The sequence below is a fragment of the Mastacembelus armatus genome, chromosome 9, assembly GCF_900324485.2.
Source record: "Mastacembelus armatus chromosome 9, fMasArm1.2, whole genome shotgun sequence".
In the NCBI taxonomy this organism is placed as follows: domain Eukaryota; kingdom Metazoa; phylum Chordata; class Actinopteri; order Synbranchiformes; family Mastacembelidae; genus Mastacembelus; species Mastacembelus armatus.
Genome location: NC_046641.1, coordinates 13,050,482 through 13,065,726, shown reverse-complemented (window position 1 = coordinate 13,065,726; position 15,245 = coordinate 13,050,482). Strand labels below are relative to the sequence as shown.

General features: G+C 43.8%; 1 protein-coding gene across 3 annotated transcripts in view; it reads right to left on the bottom strand.

Annotated features, from left to right (window-relative positions):
* emid1 (EMI domain containing 1) overlaps nucleotides 1-14,871 on the bottom strand; it is a 50,380-nt gene extending 35,509 nt beyond the window's left edge. For all 3 annotated transcript variants that reach the window (XM_026322845.1, XM_026322844.1, XM_026322846.1), the window contains exons 1-3: nucleotides 14,138-14,871; nucleotides 8,026-8,139; nucleotides 7,021-7,124 (exon numbers count right to left, since the gene is read on the bottom strand). In XM_026322845.1, the coding sequence (XP_026178630.1) occupies nucleotides 7,021-7,124; nucleotides 8,026-8,139; nucleotides 14,138-14,328 (409 nt within the window). In that variant the 5' untranslated portion in view covers nucleotides 14,329-14,871. The remainder of the gene's footprint in view (nucleotides 1-7,020; nucleotides 7,125-8,025; nucleotides 8,140-14,137) is intronic.
* Nucleotides 14,872-15,245: the final 374 nt, after the last annotated feature.

Here is a 15,245-nt window from a genome sequence, read left to right as displayed (position 1 = left end):
ATAGCAAATTTAGTAACAATGGCAATAACAATTAAAAATGAAAAAATAAGAAACACAACACATTAAAGCGCACTGATTACATAGCACATTTATAAAGGCAAACTCTACATTCAAGGCCAAGAGGCATAATGATGAAAACCTAAGATTGAGATGAATAGTTTATAGCAAATTTGACCTGGCCAAGGATAAACTAACATCTGTATGATCTCCTGCCTTAGGATTTGCAGGTATATCATAACTCGGTCACCAATTATTTATAGGTCTGTAGCCATGTCCGTAATTTATTAAAGAAATCCTAGATCTGCAGTAAATTATAGCACTTAGTCACATTTATGCTCAAATCTTATCAGATCGCTGTTATTCCCATTCAGAACCTTATATAAACTCTTTGCAACTGAATTTCACAATTTTTAATTTGTGCAGTATGAAACATGGCACAGATAGTTTATATACAGTATGCCACAAATTATGTTCAGCTATCATGACTTGAATGCACAATAGTTGAATTATGATATCTGATTTGGCACTTGGCAAACCTGTCCTGCCTAAACACACAAACAAAAGACTCAGAAGCACTCTTCTGTAGTAGTAAATTCCTCACAGCTCTCGTGTGTGACTGTAAAATCAATAAAGCTTACTCCCCAGTCCCACTTTGCCTGTCGAGCTTGAGCTTAATATATCAGGTAGTTGATATTTAGAGGCCAGTTCTATCCTGTACTCTTTCCTGCTCTAGCCAATCAAGTGAGGTCATTTCTTTTTGGCCAGGACCATTGGCTCCTTGAGGGGAATGCCTGCTCCTCTGTCAAGTTTGAGCTCCTAAAGCCAACCAGGCATGTCTCTAATTAGACCGACTGCTGGTGCACTTCATCCAAACCTCCTCTCCACTTGTCTTCAGTCCAGAACTAATCACAACCATCAGCACCACTCCCCTCATCTCCTCATCCCCACTGTGTGCCGCATCAACCACATGAGCAAATGGAAATATATGCAATGACCAGCTCAAAGTAGAGCTAAAAAAAAAAAAAAATCAGACAGCAGCAATGATTTTTCAATTCTACACCTTATCCAAGAGTGCAACATTTAGTGGCTGAGAAACTGAGACTGGGTGGTGGGGGAGTCTATGAGAGGCCATAAATGATGTCATCAGAAAACACTACAGAAAGATCTCTGTGATGTGGTGGTCTGTTTGTGGTTTAGTATACATGGAAGTGGAGGAGGACCGAAGGTCGGCTTCATAAACTCCCCACCCACTGAGCCACAGCACTTGAGCCTCTCTTATGTGGTGCTGTATATATTTATGAACTCATAACAGTGACAAATGAGCAGCTAGATCATCGGGACTACTGGGAGTGTACAAAAACCACACAAACCACAGACAGAGAGTGTAAGTGTAGAATATACACCCTAAAAGCAACTGTTTTCATTGTTTAAGTGTTTTTGCGGTCTACAATGTGTGTGGAGTGGGGAGGAGAACACTAAGAAGGAGACATGACTGGATTTTATATGGATTCAAATGACTTGAATAAAAAAAGGAACAGGCAAACAAAAAAGTGAATTTATGTCAACTGGTGTTAAGTGGTGAGGAAGTAAAAGCAAAAGGTTGGCAAAGAAAAATTCACTGTACACCTTTATGAGACTATATAAAGTTAGAGGATAAATATTTAGACAAAAAAAAAAAAAAAAAAGTGGAATCAAGTTGGAACTCGGACAAATTAGTTGAGAGATAGTGATTTGCAGTAGGTCAGGGATTGTAAACAATATTACCAGCTTTCCCAAAGAGCTGCAGGCAGCAATTAGGTCTCCTCACAGTTTTATGGAACCAAAAGGAGCCAGAGCATACCCACTCCATCAATGCTGCCATTGTCTCAGCACTGACGTCAAAACGCCAAATATTCATTACCTTCTCAGAGCCGACCTAAAGACAGCACTGCCGTGTTGTACTGCACCTACAGCAGTATTACTCCATACCTGCGAGATGAGAGGCGGTGATATGTTGAAGGGCAGCGAGCGGACGGGGTTAATGCAGCTTTAATGACATCAGTTGCTGAAAAGAGGCAAGAGCCCAGATCCCCACCAGTCAGGAGGATTTGAAAAAGGCCAGAATTTTTAAAAGGTTGTCTTTTCCTTATCTTTGTACATGATAAAAACTGTTACCACTTCACTTGGCCAGGAAGAGGTGGTCTTTCTTCTCTCTCCACCTGACTGCGTGATGAATCGCTCAGTCAGCACACCAGTCCACTTAAACTGCTGGGTGAAGGGAAATGCCTCTGCTTTATTGAGGACAGAAGAATATTCCAGCTGCCATGATGGCTGGTGTGTGTATTTTTGGGTGCATGTGTGTCATCTCTAAAAGTTTTTTGCACTGCTGACTTGGCCCACTTTATTTCTTTCTGACTGCAGAACAGTTTTTCAATGCACTCTCAGGAGAAGTCTTGGGAAATAATAAATAAATCAGTAAGCAGAAGAGGCATTTCCAGTCCAGGAGCCAGAAACATAAAACTTAACTCAGATTCAAGGTTAAGTATGTATGAAACTTTAAAAGAGTCAGCTAAAGAATCGTGCATCTGTATTTCCTGAAGCTCGCTGCAAATTATTTTAGACTTAAAAACAGACAAAAACACCAGAAGAAGCAGGTTGACAAATGGAGCCTGAAGCATTAAACCAAATGCGGTTCTTCGTGTACTGTACGTGAACACAGAAAGGATATCATGGAAATAAAACAGATACTATAATAAATAACAGTCAGAATAACATCTTCTATAAGTCAAAAAATGCACCTGGCTGTACTAAAAACATTCTGCTAGTTTTTGTTTTTTTTTTGTCTTTTGTGCTTCTAATATTATTTAACATATTCTAATACATGATCCACAAAGTCACAGGAATTATACATATGACTATCATCATTATCCCACAACTAGAAAGGTCAATGCTGTACAGGTTGTGCTCTGCAAGTTGTTTACAAAATCATGTAAAATAATAATTAGTATATATATATATTCCATTGTAAATACCTCAACTCCTCTAAGTACCTGATGCACAGACTTAGAAAAAGAAGATGTTATGGAAAAAGAGGCAGGGAGGAAAAGAGAAAAACATCCCTCTACTCGTTCATTTTTAGTTTGGCTGGCGAGTAAATCCGTGGCGTTGTTCGTTAATTAATGACTATTATGACAATTCCCCTGAGCTGCATGGACTACCCCATGTCTAATCTCATCTGGGGCCCTCAGCCAAGTTTGCCTTAACTTTAGCTGCTTTCAATTTGGGCTCAGCCCTTGTGCTACACTATCCATTTACATAAGCATCAGCTGCCGAAGCCTTTTCTGCACTGTCTGCAGCCTTCCTCCCTCTATGCAGGCAATTTATGTGTCTCTGGAAATCACTTCTCATGAATGCATAAATACTCTGGATAAGGGTTTGAGTGTAGCTAAACCTGACATCAAATCTGTTTCTTTTTTTTCTTCTTTTTTTTTGTGAATGAACTGGAGTAGGAAAGAATCACATATTTAACACGTGCTAATGCCAGCACAGGGAGAAACAGGAATGTGACTGAAAGAGAAGAAGAGGGCTGAATGAAAAGGTGACTCTATGTTTTGTCAGTGGAATGACTTTGAGGGTGCTGCTCTGTGTGTTTTGAGAGGAGTGGGAGTGCAGGTCACAGGCTTTATTCAGCTCCCTCCTCTTTTGACCTCAGACTGGGGCCCGTCCTCTCACAGCTACTAAAGCCTGCCACCATTAAAGCAGCTAATCACACTGAACAGCTGCATCCCGCACAGTACAGATCCTCAACACCTCACTCTCCCACCCACATACTCACTCTGGCAGTAAGACAGACGTATATACCAGCCTGCACGCACGCCCACTCTCCCTTTGCTAATGGCAAGCTGCAGCTAACCGATGTTTAAAGTGCAGGGTTTAGCGTGTAGGCCTGTGATAAGCCGCGCTGAGCTGTGAAAACACAGATTACATTTCTGCAGCTTATTGCAGACAGCGCGCCTCTGCCTCCCAGCCATACCGTAATTGCAACCCCAAAAACCGCTGCCTCCGCTTGGCCTGGAGATAGGGCTTGATGGGGACCCCCGCGGTACAGCTTTGACAGCCGTGCTAATTCAAGTCTACATTTCCCCATATGTTCTGATACACAGCAGCCCCCTCCTGTGATAAGCCATATGTCTTTCAAGTGCTTTCCCTCCATAAACCAAATCTGGGTCACACTATCAACTGCTGTCTCTTAATGTCTTCTTCATACTTTTAAAACTCCATCAAAATTAACTGACAGAGGGCAAAAGTCCAAAGAGCCAATGGATTTTCCCAGGTTTCCATGCTGCTGAGTGTGCAAGCACCCTTCCATGCTGTAGTGTATGTTGATACTGAAGCAACCTGTATGGGATCTTTGAGAGCCAGCTCTAATGTAACAGTGTTGTATTTATGGCTTTATTGTGATATTCGTATATCACTAAATTGCTTCTAAATGAGGTATAATTTTGATATTTGTGCTTGATGTAGCAGGAGTTGGGATCTCCCATCTGAAAACAAGCATTTACTTATTTGGAAAGCCAAAGCCAACCAGGCACACATTAAATCCCTTCTCCTGGCACGCTATGAAAGTGCCTGCATCTGCAAATACTTAGCCCTTTTTTCTCAGGCTCAATCAAAGATAAAGACCATTGTGTCCCAGGTCCAGAAGAAAGACAATATCCCCCAAATCTCACACAAAACAATTAGGACCTGGTAATTACACCATCAGCCTGGAATGCCAGCCAAGTCCTGAGGTAGTTGTGAGGAAGTAGGAAATAGAGTAAATGTGAAAGGTGCCTGTCAAATGCAGTGTTATCTTACTCTGTGTGGACTCTGATGGAGTGAGTTTGTTTATCAGCCTGGGTGTGATGCAATGTTTTTCTTTTGCAGCTCTCAGTTTGTCCTGTCATTTATCTCTGCATACTGCTGCTTTGGTTTCGGAAACACATAATTCAAAACTTTAGAGATGCATTATCTTTCCTTAAGACTGGACCTGCAGATTGACCAATCAGCTGTCGGAGAAAGGGGTGAGACCTGACGGACACACAAGAACACAGCTCTCTCGTGTCTATTTAAAATATAAAGCAGCTCCAGACCCTGCTGGTATGGACATTGTTGTAATGTTCTGTAATGCAGGCTGGCCTTGAGAATCAGACATGGCCTGGGGCTTTTAGGGTGGCCAGATGAAAAAAAAAAAAACAGTGGATGTAAAAGCAGGCCAGTGAGTGTGTAAATGAGTGGATCATGCTCATTTTCCACAGTCTGTGAAAAGCAGACAAGCAATGGAAAAAGGATGATGGGAGAAAAAGGTATATAACTAAGACTGGAAGTCAACAAGAGCCCTTTAGATATACGTCTCTGGTGTGACCTATTTATGAGCTTTATGAGATCAAAAGTAATGTTTTTTAATGTCTGACCTAGACTGTAGATTTCAAGAAATGCAGCGGGATAATCTTCTTTTATATAACAGAGGTCCTTCATTTATGAAACCATTTCAATTCAACCTAACTCAAGGTCAAACAAGTGCTCACAGCCGTCTGGAAATCCACAAAGACATGTAGAGATTTGCAGATGGAGCCACACACAGGTATTAAAAGCCTGGATTTGAAACTTGTACCCACTGAACTACGAGCGCAGCTTTAACTTCACTTGGCAACACTATGGCAACAGATTTAAACACAATCCGGGCTCCAGCCTTTTCCCCGTGTTGCAAGCTTGTGTTTCTCCTTAAAGCGGCGAATGAGGCAGACAGCAACGGGATATCAGGTTCTATGCTGGCAAGCGGTTGTGCTCACGCGGTAGGAGTAGAACAAAGTGCCGGTGGCCCTGGATAGCATCCACCGTGCCGGAGAGTAAAGACCCCATGAATGGGACCTGTCACTTTCACTCAGCTCCGCCTGTGATCTGAGCCACCCGGAACAGCGCTCAGATAAGTGGCTAATCCCAGCATCCCCACTGGCTCAACAGCCCCCTACTGCCATGACAACCGGAGGGGAATCTCCTCCGGCAACAACTTAATTGGATAATTTCCTCCCTGTTAAATTGAGTGTTCCTCGGCTTTTGTTAAGCAGAGTCTGTGTTGTCGGACTGTGTGTGTGTTTTTTTGACTTTGAGGATGGGGAAGGTCTGAAACAAAGATGATATTCAGACAGGTCTGATGTATGCCATGTGTAAGCAAACAGGTACAGCGGAGACATTTCACCAGCTGAAGTCACACTGTAGCAGACTACAGGCAGCTGGGAGGCCTGAGAGTTGTTCTCAGCTCACCTTGGAGTGGGGAGCATAAAAGAAAAACAGCCCCTGCTTTTTGCACCACAAAAAAAGTGACCACTTCAACCACTGTAAACATTTATTGTCCTTTGTGTCACAAAAGTCTAATGATTTATGTTACACCCAGTCAAGTCATGGGTCCTGGCATAAACAGACGCTCCACCCTTCTCCCCCAGACTGCCGAGACACAGGGGCCAGTGTCACGGGAAGCCATTATACATTGGGAGAATATGTGTGTGTGTGTGCGTGTGTGCATTTTGGGCAGCTACTGTAGTTGAAAAATGAAAACAGCAGTGCTAGTATGGCACTTTAAGAGGCTGATGACTTGGTTCCAGATGGACTATAAAACTCTAAACCCCACAAAGGAATCAGCCCTTACACTGCACTCCGACTGAGAATGAACATATGAAAACTGATTAATAAAGTGGAGGTCTCTGACTCACCCTGAAGAGACTGAGGGATCTTATTTCTTAACTTCATTTAGAAGACAGACGCAGCCTTATATAAGCTTGACAGAAATCACTCCTGTATAAGTACAACTTGTACATGTGTACTGGAAAGCACACACCAAGGCCGAAAGGCCGAAAGGCAGCATAGAGGGATGCAGATGGTAATAAATGAGTAAACCTGAGGACGTGAAAGGGACACACAAAAAGAAAGTGGCCCTTCATTTTGATCTAACTAATGTATTCCTGTGTGCGTGCATCTCTTGAAAGTGTTTCTTCCTTGACCTACCTTCTTCACAGGCTGCGCCACTGAATCCTGGACAGCATTTCCACTCCAGAGAAGTTACAGTGCGGTACACCACTTTGTAGGAGGGTCTGACCACAGTCCTGTAGCTGAAAAACACACGCAAAATCTAAAGCTATCACATAACAGTAGCTGTCTGTGTGTGCTATGTGATTTAATAAGGCTTTGGCATGTGATGTGGAAGCTTTGTGAAGCAAAATTAAAACTGAATTCCCCTGGCAGAAACTGTGTGAGATGCCAATCTGCGTTATTCAGTGGGTTTTCATGACCTCGTATTTTTAATCAGTGTAATTCGATTTCTAGGTGTGTCTGCTGAACACGCTTCATTTATATTTTGTATTCCCTTCTTTTTGCTTATTGCTACTTGTCTACCACCAGGAACAGGTGTGAACTTGTTATATGAAATATTTCAAGTGTTTCTTACTCAGAACACGACATGTGGTGCAGCTGTGGTGCTCTATGATCTATCAGTGGCTAGAGGCTGCTATTTTTTCTGACATGGTTACACCCATTACCAGCCTTGTAGTCACACATTAAAACAGCCTATATTAACTAGGTTTGCAGCTGATTTAAATGAACAGAGACAAATCTATTTGTGTTCATATGCAGCTGCTCATTGTAGCTGTGCATGGTGGCACCGACAGACAACACTGATTAGAGTTTGCACACATTGTCCCATTAAAATGGATGTGAAACTGTCTCCAAATCTTTCACTGGTAGCGTGTGTCGATATTTTCGACTCAGAAATCCAAATGACATGAAGGTGTTTTCTGATTCACCTGTAAATATGATTTAAACAACACGACGTAAACTACAGTGACAAATAGTGAAGCTATAAATCTCTCTAACAGTCAAAAACCATGTAAAAATATTTAAAAACATTATTATTTTTGCCATTATACATGAAGTCTAGAAAGTCTTAGATTTCTAAGTTGGCTCTTTAAATAGTTCCTATCTCTGGTGCAGCAGCAGCAGCAGCATTAAACTCACCTGCCTCCTGTACATCCCTGTGGCCAGCGGCATGTCTGGTAGACTCGCTGGAGGACCGTCCCATTCTGCACCTGGCAAGTCACCGTCTTAGTGACCGTATGAGGACACCAGTTCCTGAAGGGAGAAACAGAATGAGTGAAATGCACAAATGCAACCTGCAGAATCATTTTTTTTTTTAAATTCAATTGCTTTGATTTGTTATTTCGAGATACAAAAGAAAATCACATTTTAAAGTCACTTGTATATTTTCAAAACCAGTGCTTTCACACTCTGAGCACACTGTCAGAAATTAGCCCTGCAGTCACACTCACGGTGCACCGTTGCCTTCCCACAGGCTTTGATTCTTCCCTCTCTTCCCCCCCGCCCTTGTGTTTTTAACCTTCTTTACAGTGTTTACACGGTTTTAATCAGCGTGCATTGTGGGCCATATTTACACAGCAGTCTCTCCACTATTAGTATACAACCTTTTGCTGCCTGCTCTCAGAGGAGGTAACGTCTTTTAGGAAGATGAAGATTAGAGTTTGACAGTGTGGCTTAATGCTGGCCCCCTTTCCTGCTAGGCTTCGCGAAACAATATGACAAGTCACTGAGGCCATTAGGAAAATTACCTGCAAGGGGAAAAAGCTTGTGTAGATGTCAGAGGTTAAATGTCTGAGCAAAAATCACAATTTATCACTGCGAATGGTCTCGATATCACACTTGGTGCCACCACAAGTCTAAAAATTAATTAAAGATTGAGTGAAGTGAGGAGACCAGTGATTTAATCCTCACAAAGAGCTCAATTCTTTTTCAGGACGGGCAGGAGTAGATATCTGGGCCTGGTCACACAGGAGCACACAGAAATGTTCAAGAGAAAAGTTTAGAGTTGATGTGGGTTTCGTCTCATCCCTTTACTTATCAAATCAGGAAAACACTGAAGGGGGGCACCTTGGCCTTGATACATGGGAAACACATGGCTGCCTGAGCTACCATATGTTACAATTGTTTTATTAACGATGAAGACTACAAATACACTGATTACCTTCATATGGCAATAGCTGGAGGAGAAACAATGAAAACCATTACCATAGCCTGTGTTTACACAGGGAAAAGATGTATGGGAAGGGGGCTCTACGTTGAAACCACAAAGGAGACTGTGTGGCTCACTGCCCAAAACTGCACTTTGTGTGTTCCACTGCCAATGTGTCTGTAACAGTGGGAGGGTGTATCCACCAAAGTGTGTTTGTCAATACGGGAGACCATATGTTTGTGTGTGTGAGCGTTTACACTAAAGGAAACTGCCAAAGGCAGAGGATGCAAAACAGCCTTGAACCAGCTCCCATTAACAATCCCCACATGTTGTGGTGGCCACACACACAGACCCGAGCCAGCGAGAGGGGGCACCTCTGAGAGACGCAGTATTCAAAGGTATTTCTTTTTGATATAACTAGGCCTCTGCTGTGTTTTGCTTCTCATCATTTATTATTATTTTTCTACTGAAAGTAGAATCATTTAATAATCTAATAATCATTTAGCCTATGGAACAATAGCATTTTTTAAGCGTGTTTTTGCTGCATTAGAAAGCGACTTTGTTAGATTAAGTTACAAATAAAACACCTTGAATCAAGATAACATAATCCAGGAAGCAGTAAAAAGTAAAATGAGCTGGATACAGTTTGAATTAATCATATACTTCTTAAGTAAAGTGAGTAGGAAATTCATCTAATACAGGCCCACCCTTCATGTATATATATCCCTCAGCCATAAGTCGACAAAATGAACATGGATCTATATGATTACCCCATGATTGCTTTCCCTTGTCCACAAGAAATTGCTCTAATCATGAGTGGAAACTTTCAGACACTGACAGAGCTGTGGTCAGGTAGAGCTGGAGGTAAAAAAAGGGGGAGTAAAACCCTGACTCCTCCCTGGTACTTATCCTCCACACCCACCAGAAGCACATCTGGGTTTCCCAGGCTGAGAAGAGAGTTCACCTGGGAACATGTAAGAGATGTCCCCAGGAGGGAGGTACGAGGAAGGAAGTGAGGGTGGGTTTTTATGGTCTACCCCTTCGCTTTTTGCACTGCACTTATGCAATTACCAATGAGGAAATGCCACCGGCTGTTTTAACGAATTCAATAGCAAAACCAGTTGGTGTAACAGAGTTTACAGTTTCCGGTACGACAACCAATACCTCAGCTACCTACATCATCTGTGTTGACTCCCACAACACTCAAGCACAAGGGAAAAAAAAAAACAAACAAAAAAATAATAGAGGTATGAAGATCTACTCCTTCGATAACTGAGTACAGGTCACGTTATCGTCCCCACTGGGACATAAATGACTAAAGATTAAAAATCTGTCTCACTTAAAAACCCTGGACTGAATAACTTTCCTTATTTTGTTACTCAGAACTACACCACAGTGGTCCACTGAATTTTGTCTGGCTTTATCCATGAAGAGGCACAGGTGCTTGATGCACTCACTCTTTCACCCTAAAATACTTCTTAGTCAACACCTTCCTCTTAGTGGAGAGGCCCTTGTGTTATGAAGTGTGAAACCCACCAGCATCATGCTGTTTCACTGGCAAAAGCACCAAGCAGGCCCACAGTGAGTATCAAGTCTCTAAGCACACATGGCACACGCTGAATGCTGAGCCCAAGCTAAATAAATCATCGACCATCTCTCCCAGTCACACACAGCCAACAGTTAAGAAAGAAATCCACAATTTTAAAAGGACGGAAAATCAGAGCTTTGGCCCATCTGTTCCTCAGTGCTACAGATGCCAAGACAGTAAAACATTGGAAGGAAACAAAAAAAAAAAGTGCTGAACCTTAAATGAATGCAAATGCTGTGAGAGCTCATGAACTTGTCAAAAAAGCTTCTAGACTGTATTCCAGTCAGTGTGTGTGCCCTCGTTTCTCTGAGCAGCCTGCATCTTTCATGATCGCACTTCTGAGGTAGTGCAGTTTCAGCAGCAGACTGCGTGGGGAGGAAGAAAGTGGGAGTTGGGCCGTGTGAACTGACAAGAGGATTGATGAGGGCAAAACACTGGTGAGACTGGTGAAAAAAAGTCTCAATAATTCCCTTTCCATCCACCTATCCATTCATGTGCTATGGGAGGAGGAGGCCTGAACATGTTTGAAATTCAGCATGGAGAGAAATCTAAAGGAATTTCTCTAAATTTCTGTCGGTGGGAAAAATACTTAGGGAGAACAAAGGACAAAAGACAAATAGCCAGAGGAGAGGAGAGAAGTTAGGAGAGAGGAGGAAAGGAGAGGAGAGGAGAAGTAATAAGAGAGAAGCAGAGGAGATGAGAGGAGAAGAGATGAGATGAGAGGAGAGGAGAGAGAAGGAGAGGAGATAAGAGGAGAGGAGCGAGAAGGAGAGGAAATAAGAGGAGGGGAGAGGAGAAGTAAGAAGAGAGGAGCAGAGGAGATGAGAGGAGAGAGAAGGAGAGGAGATAGAAGGAGGAGAGGAGAAGTAAGAAGAGGAGCAGAGGAGAGGAGAGGAGAGAGAAGGAGAGGACAAGTTAAGAGAGAGAAGGAGAGGAGAGGAGAGGAGAGGAGAGGAGAGGAGAGGAGAGGAGAGGAGAGGAGAGGAGAGGAGAGGAGAGGAGTGGAGAGCAGCGGAGAGGAGAAGGTCATCTTTTCATCAGAAGGGTCAGACAAAGGAGCTTCCGATGGGGACAGGGAGGTGGAAGGAAACACATTTATGAAGCACTATTGTTCCCACGGGACGTAGAAGAGGCGTAAGATAAATGCAGTGCAGCAACAAAAGGCAAACACAGAAAGAGAGTGTACAGTCAGTGAGATTAATGAAGGAAGAAGGACACAACATGCAGCATTGCTGGATTTATAATCTGCAGCTTTCATGAAAACAGAAAGAACCATAGTAGTTTATGAGACAATAGCTTAAATTGGGCTGTAATAAAACTAAAAATGAAGCAGACTGGTTCTGTGCAGTGTTTTCGATGTGCACAGGACAGTGATGAGGATAAAAAGCTGCACAGACAGGCCTTGAAGGTCAGGGCTAAGTGATTCATTTCGCAGGAGCCTTGAAGGAACAAAGAAAACTCTAATTTGTCTTCATCAGTCATGAGCTTTCAGGCCTGGACACCTGTGAGCTTTGAGCGTGTCTCTGTGTGTAACGGGTTCGTGCATCTTTGAGCATTTGAGGCTTGAACTAAAAAGCCTGAATGCACCATCATAACCAAAGATGCTGTAATATAGTCCCAGTGATATAAAGCAAAGAAAAGCAGCAACTTTTTGCTTAGATGGTAATAATCAGAATAGCAGATGACTTCTGAGATCTGTCATCCACGGGCTGCTGTTGGTGTCCACCAAATCTTTCATTGAGCACATACATTGTTTGAAGTTATTTAAATGGTCATTCTGCTTTAAGCCAGACAGGGCTCAGCCTGCTGGAATCTCTGTCATCTCAAATCCCATGCTTAAAGAAAACTTGGACGTGGTTAAGATGTGTGGGGAATGAAGGAGGCCAGAGGGCTCAGACAGCCTGTCAGACCATGACAAGTCCTCGGGGAGAGGATAAAGAGGTGGGCGAGATGAGAAATAAAGAAGCGTCTACCTCCTTGCACTGACCTCACAGAGTCCTTAAGAACGACAAGGGTGAATGAACACTTTATCAGCTCCTCCACAGAGCAATCGCACCAGTTGAGAAATTACCCACAAGCTGTTAATCCCCTTTGATTTGGGTAATCACTGTGTGAAGGTAGGGCTGGAATCGGGAGGTTTTCCTGGGACAGAGTCTTTCCCAGTCGGCTAAAGTTAATATTTATTTCATCTGAAGCACCTGAGCTCTAACAACAAGTTAAGGTTCTGTCAGTGAATGTCAAGTTGCCAAGAGAAAGCCCTCAGCACTCAGAAATCCCACTGCCACTGTTTGTCTTTGGTGACACACTATAAACTGCAGCTTTTACAGATCAGGCCAGACAGCAGGTGGACTGAGACTTTCAGCTCCTCTGGTGTCACGTCCAACCCGCTGACCTCTCTGCCTCTCACCAACAGCAGCTCCCTCTCCATCTCTCCATCCATTCCTCCACTGCCACTTACAGACCGATTGTGAACTCATCTCCGTCTCAAAACCAGATGCAGTGAAGTCCCAGCTGCTTTTGTTTACTAAACCTGTCAGCGAAACCTCAGGCCGTGTGTGTGTGTGTGTGGGGGTGGGTGGGGGGGTGGGGGGGGTGGGGGGGGGGGGGGGGGGGGGGGGGGGGGTGAGAGCTGAGAGGTGAGCCACTGCAGCCTGACAGGGAACACTGCAAACCACCTGGACACACCCAGAAGACCTGATCAGAGAAATTAGGTTTTCAGCCTCCAGCATGTTCAGCCAACACACACACACACACACACACACACACACACACACCATAATCTGCACACACATACAATCTGACAGAATAAATATTTGCATGACAGGAAACGTCCTCTCCTCATTAAGCCCTGGCTTGTGTCCGAGCTAAACACTGGGCCTGTCCAGGAGGGAGGCAGAGCTGTTTAACGCTCCTACCATGTGTGTTCAGTCGGGTGAGTTTCCATCAGAAACACCCTCATCAACACCTCACTGGAGGATGAATCATTTTATGAGACCATCCCTTCCTCCTTTTCACTGCATGCACTTTTCAAGATGCACCCTATCATCACCCCTGGATACACATACTGGAGCTGGGTTAATGTGGACCGATCTATGGTGCTGTTGACCAGCGCTCTGACAGCTGAGAAGGGGCAGATGTTTCTGCTGCTGCTGCAGCTGCAGGGATGAAGCTCACACCACACACACCTCAGACACAGTGGAGGTGCTGTCAGGAGCCACCCAGAGAGGAGCTGGGTGAACTGGGACAACAGGGAGGATGGGAGTCAGTAGAGCACAGTGAGCTGCCAGCACAGGAAAAAGGAAACAGACTGCCAGGAAGACAATAAGAGCTGGTAGATGGATAGAGGTGGGAGTAGCTCTGCAGAATCATGCAGCCACAAGAGGAGGTTTTTTAAAAAGTGGCATTATAAGGTTAAAAATAATTATAGAGGCAAAACAAAGGTTATGTGCATATGACATGACTTTAACACGCAGATCTCAGTGTGGCAGTAAAAGGATTAGTATGAGGTTTCTTACCTTTTCTGATAGACTGAGGTGTAAGAGGCTGCTATCTGGTCTCTGCTCAGCTGCGTCCCGGCTGAGTAGGTTTTGTAAAGCCCCGTCTTCCAGGTCCCGTCAACAAACGCGGTCAGCCAGAGGATCAGCACAGTCCAAAGCAAACTTTTTCTGCAAAGCGCGGACACGCTCTCCCGTTGGCGCGGTCCCATTTCCTTGGCATCAAAAGTACGGCCAGAAAACTTTTAATGAGCCCGACTTCCCCCGGTGAGAAAACAGAGCGCTTAGTGAATCCAGCTCGAGGGACAAATGTGTCAAACAGCACCGGGTCGGCTGGAGCAGACGCACGTCTCATTTACTGAAGTAACGCACATGCACGTCCGTAGACGAGCGAAACAATCCTCCTTATAATCCTAACTGAAGCGCAGACACCCCTGATTATCTGTCTCTTATCTATGACAAGGACCCGGCATTGGAAAATAAACCTTGAACACGGAGCGCGCGCGCGCGAGAGAGAGAGAGAACTGTTTTTTAAAAAAGTGTGTGTGCGCGTTGTCCTCCTTTCTTTCTCTATCTGCTCTGCCTGCCTCCGTCTCCTTGTCCGGACATCCAGCGGAGCCTTCACGGCAGCGGGCATGAGACCAGTTTTATAGTCTCCTCGGGTCTTTTTAACGCACAGCCTGCTGGGTCTTTTTTTTTTTTTTTTTAATCCTGCCTCTCAACCCCTCACAGAGAACGATGCGCGCTCAGGGGAAAGGCACATTACGCACAGTGTTTGTTCTAAATGAATTATGGACTTCTGCTTCTTCTTCTTCTCCTCCTCCTCCTCCTCCTCCTCCTCCTCCTCCTCCTCCGGGGCTCCTCTGAATTCTCTGGAGCTGTGCCGGAGATGAGTAATTGTGTTTTTTTGTTGAACACATGGGAATATAAAACAAATTATGACAAAGTTCTGACCCACATGAGTTTTTAAAAGTAATGTATTAAACCCCCCCAAAAGAGTATTGTTACCACCAAACATACATATGATCTATTTGTCTATATTAAAAAGCCTCATAGAATAAGATACATCAGTGTGTTAACATCAGATATTTACCTGTGTATTATATTCAAAAACTTATGACATGTGCTT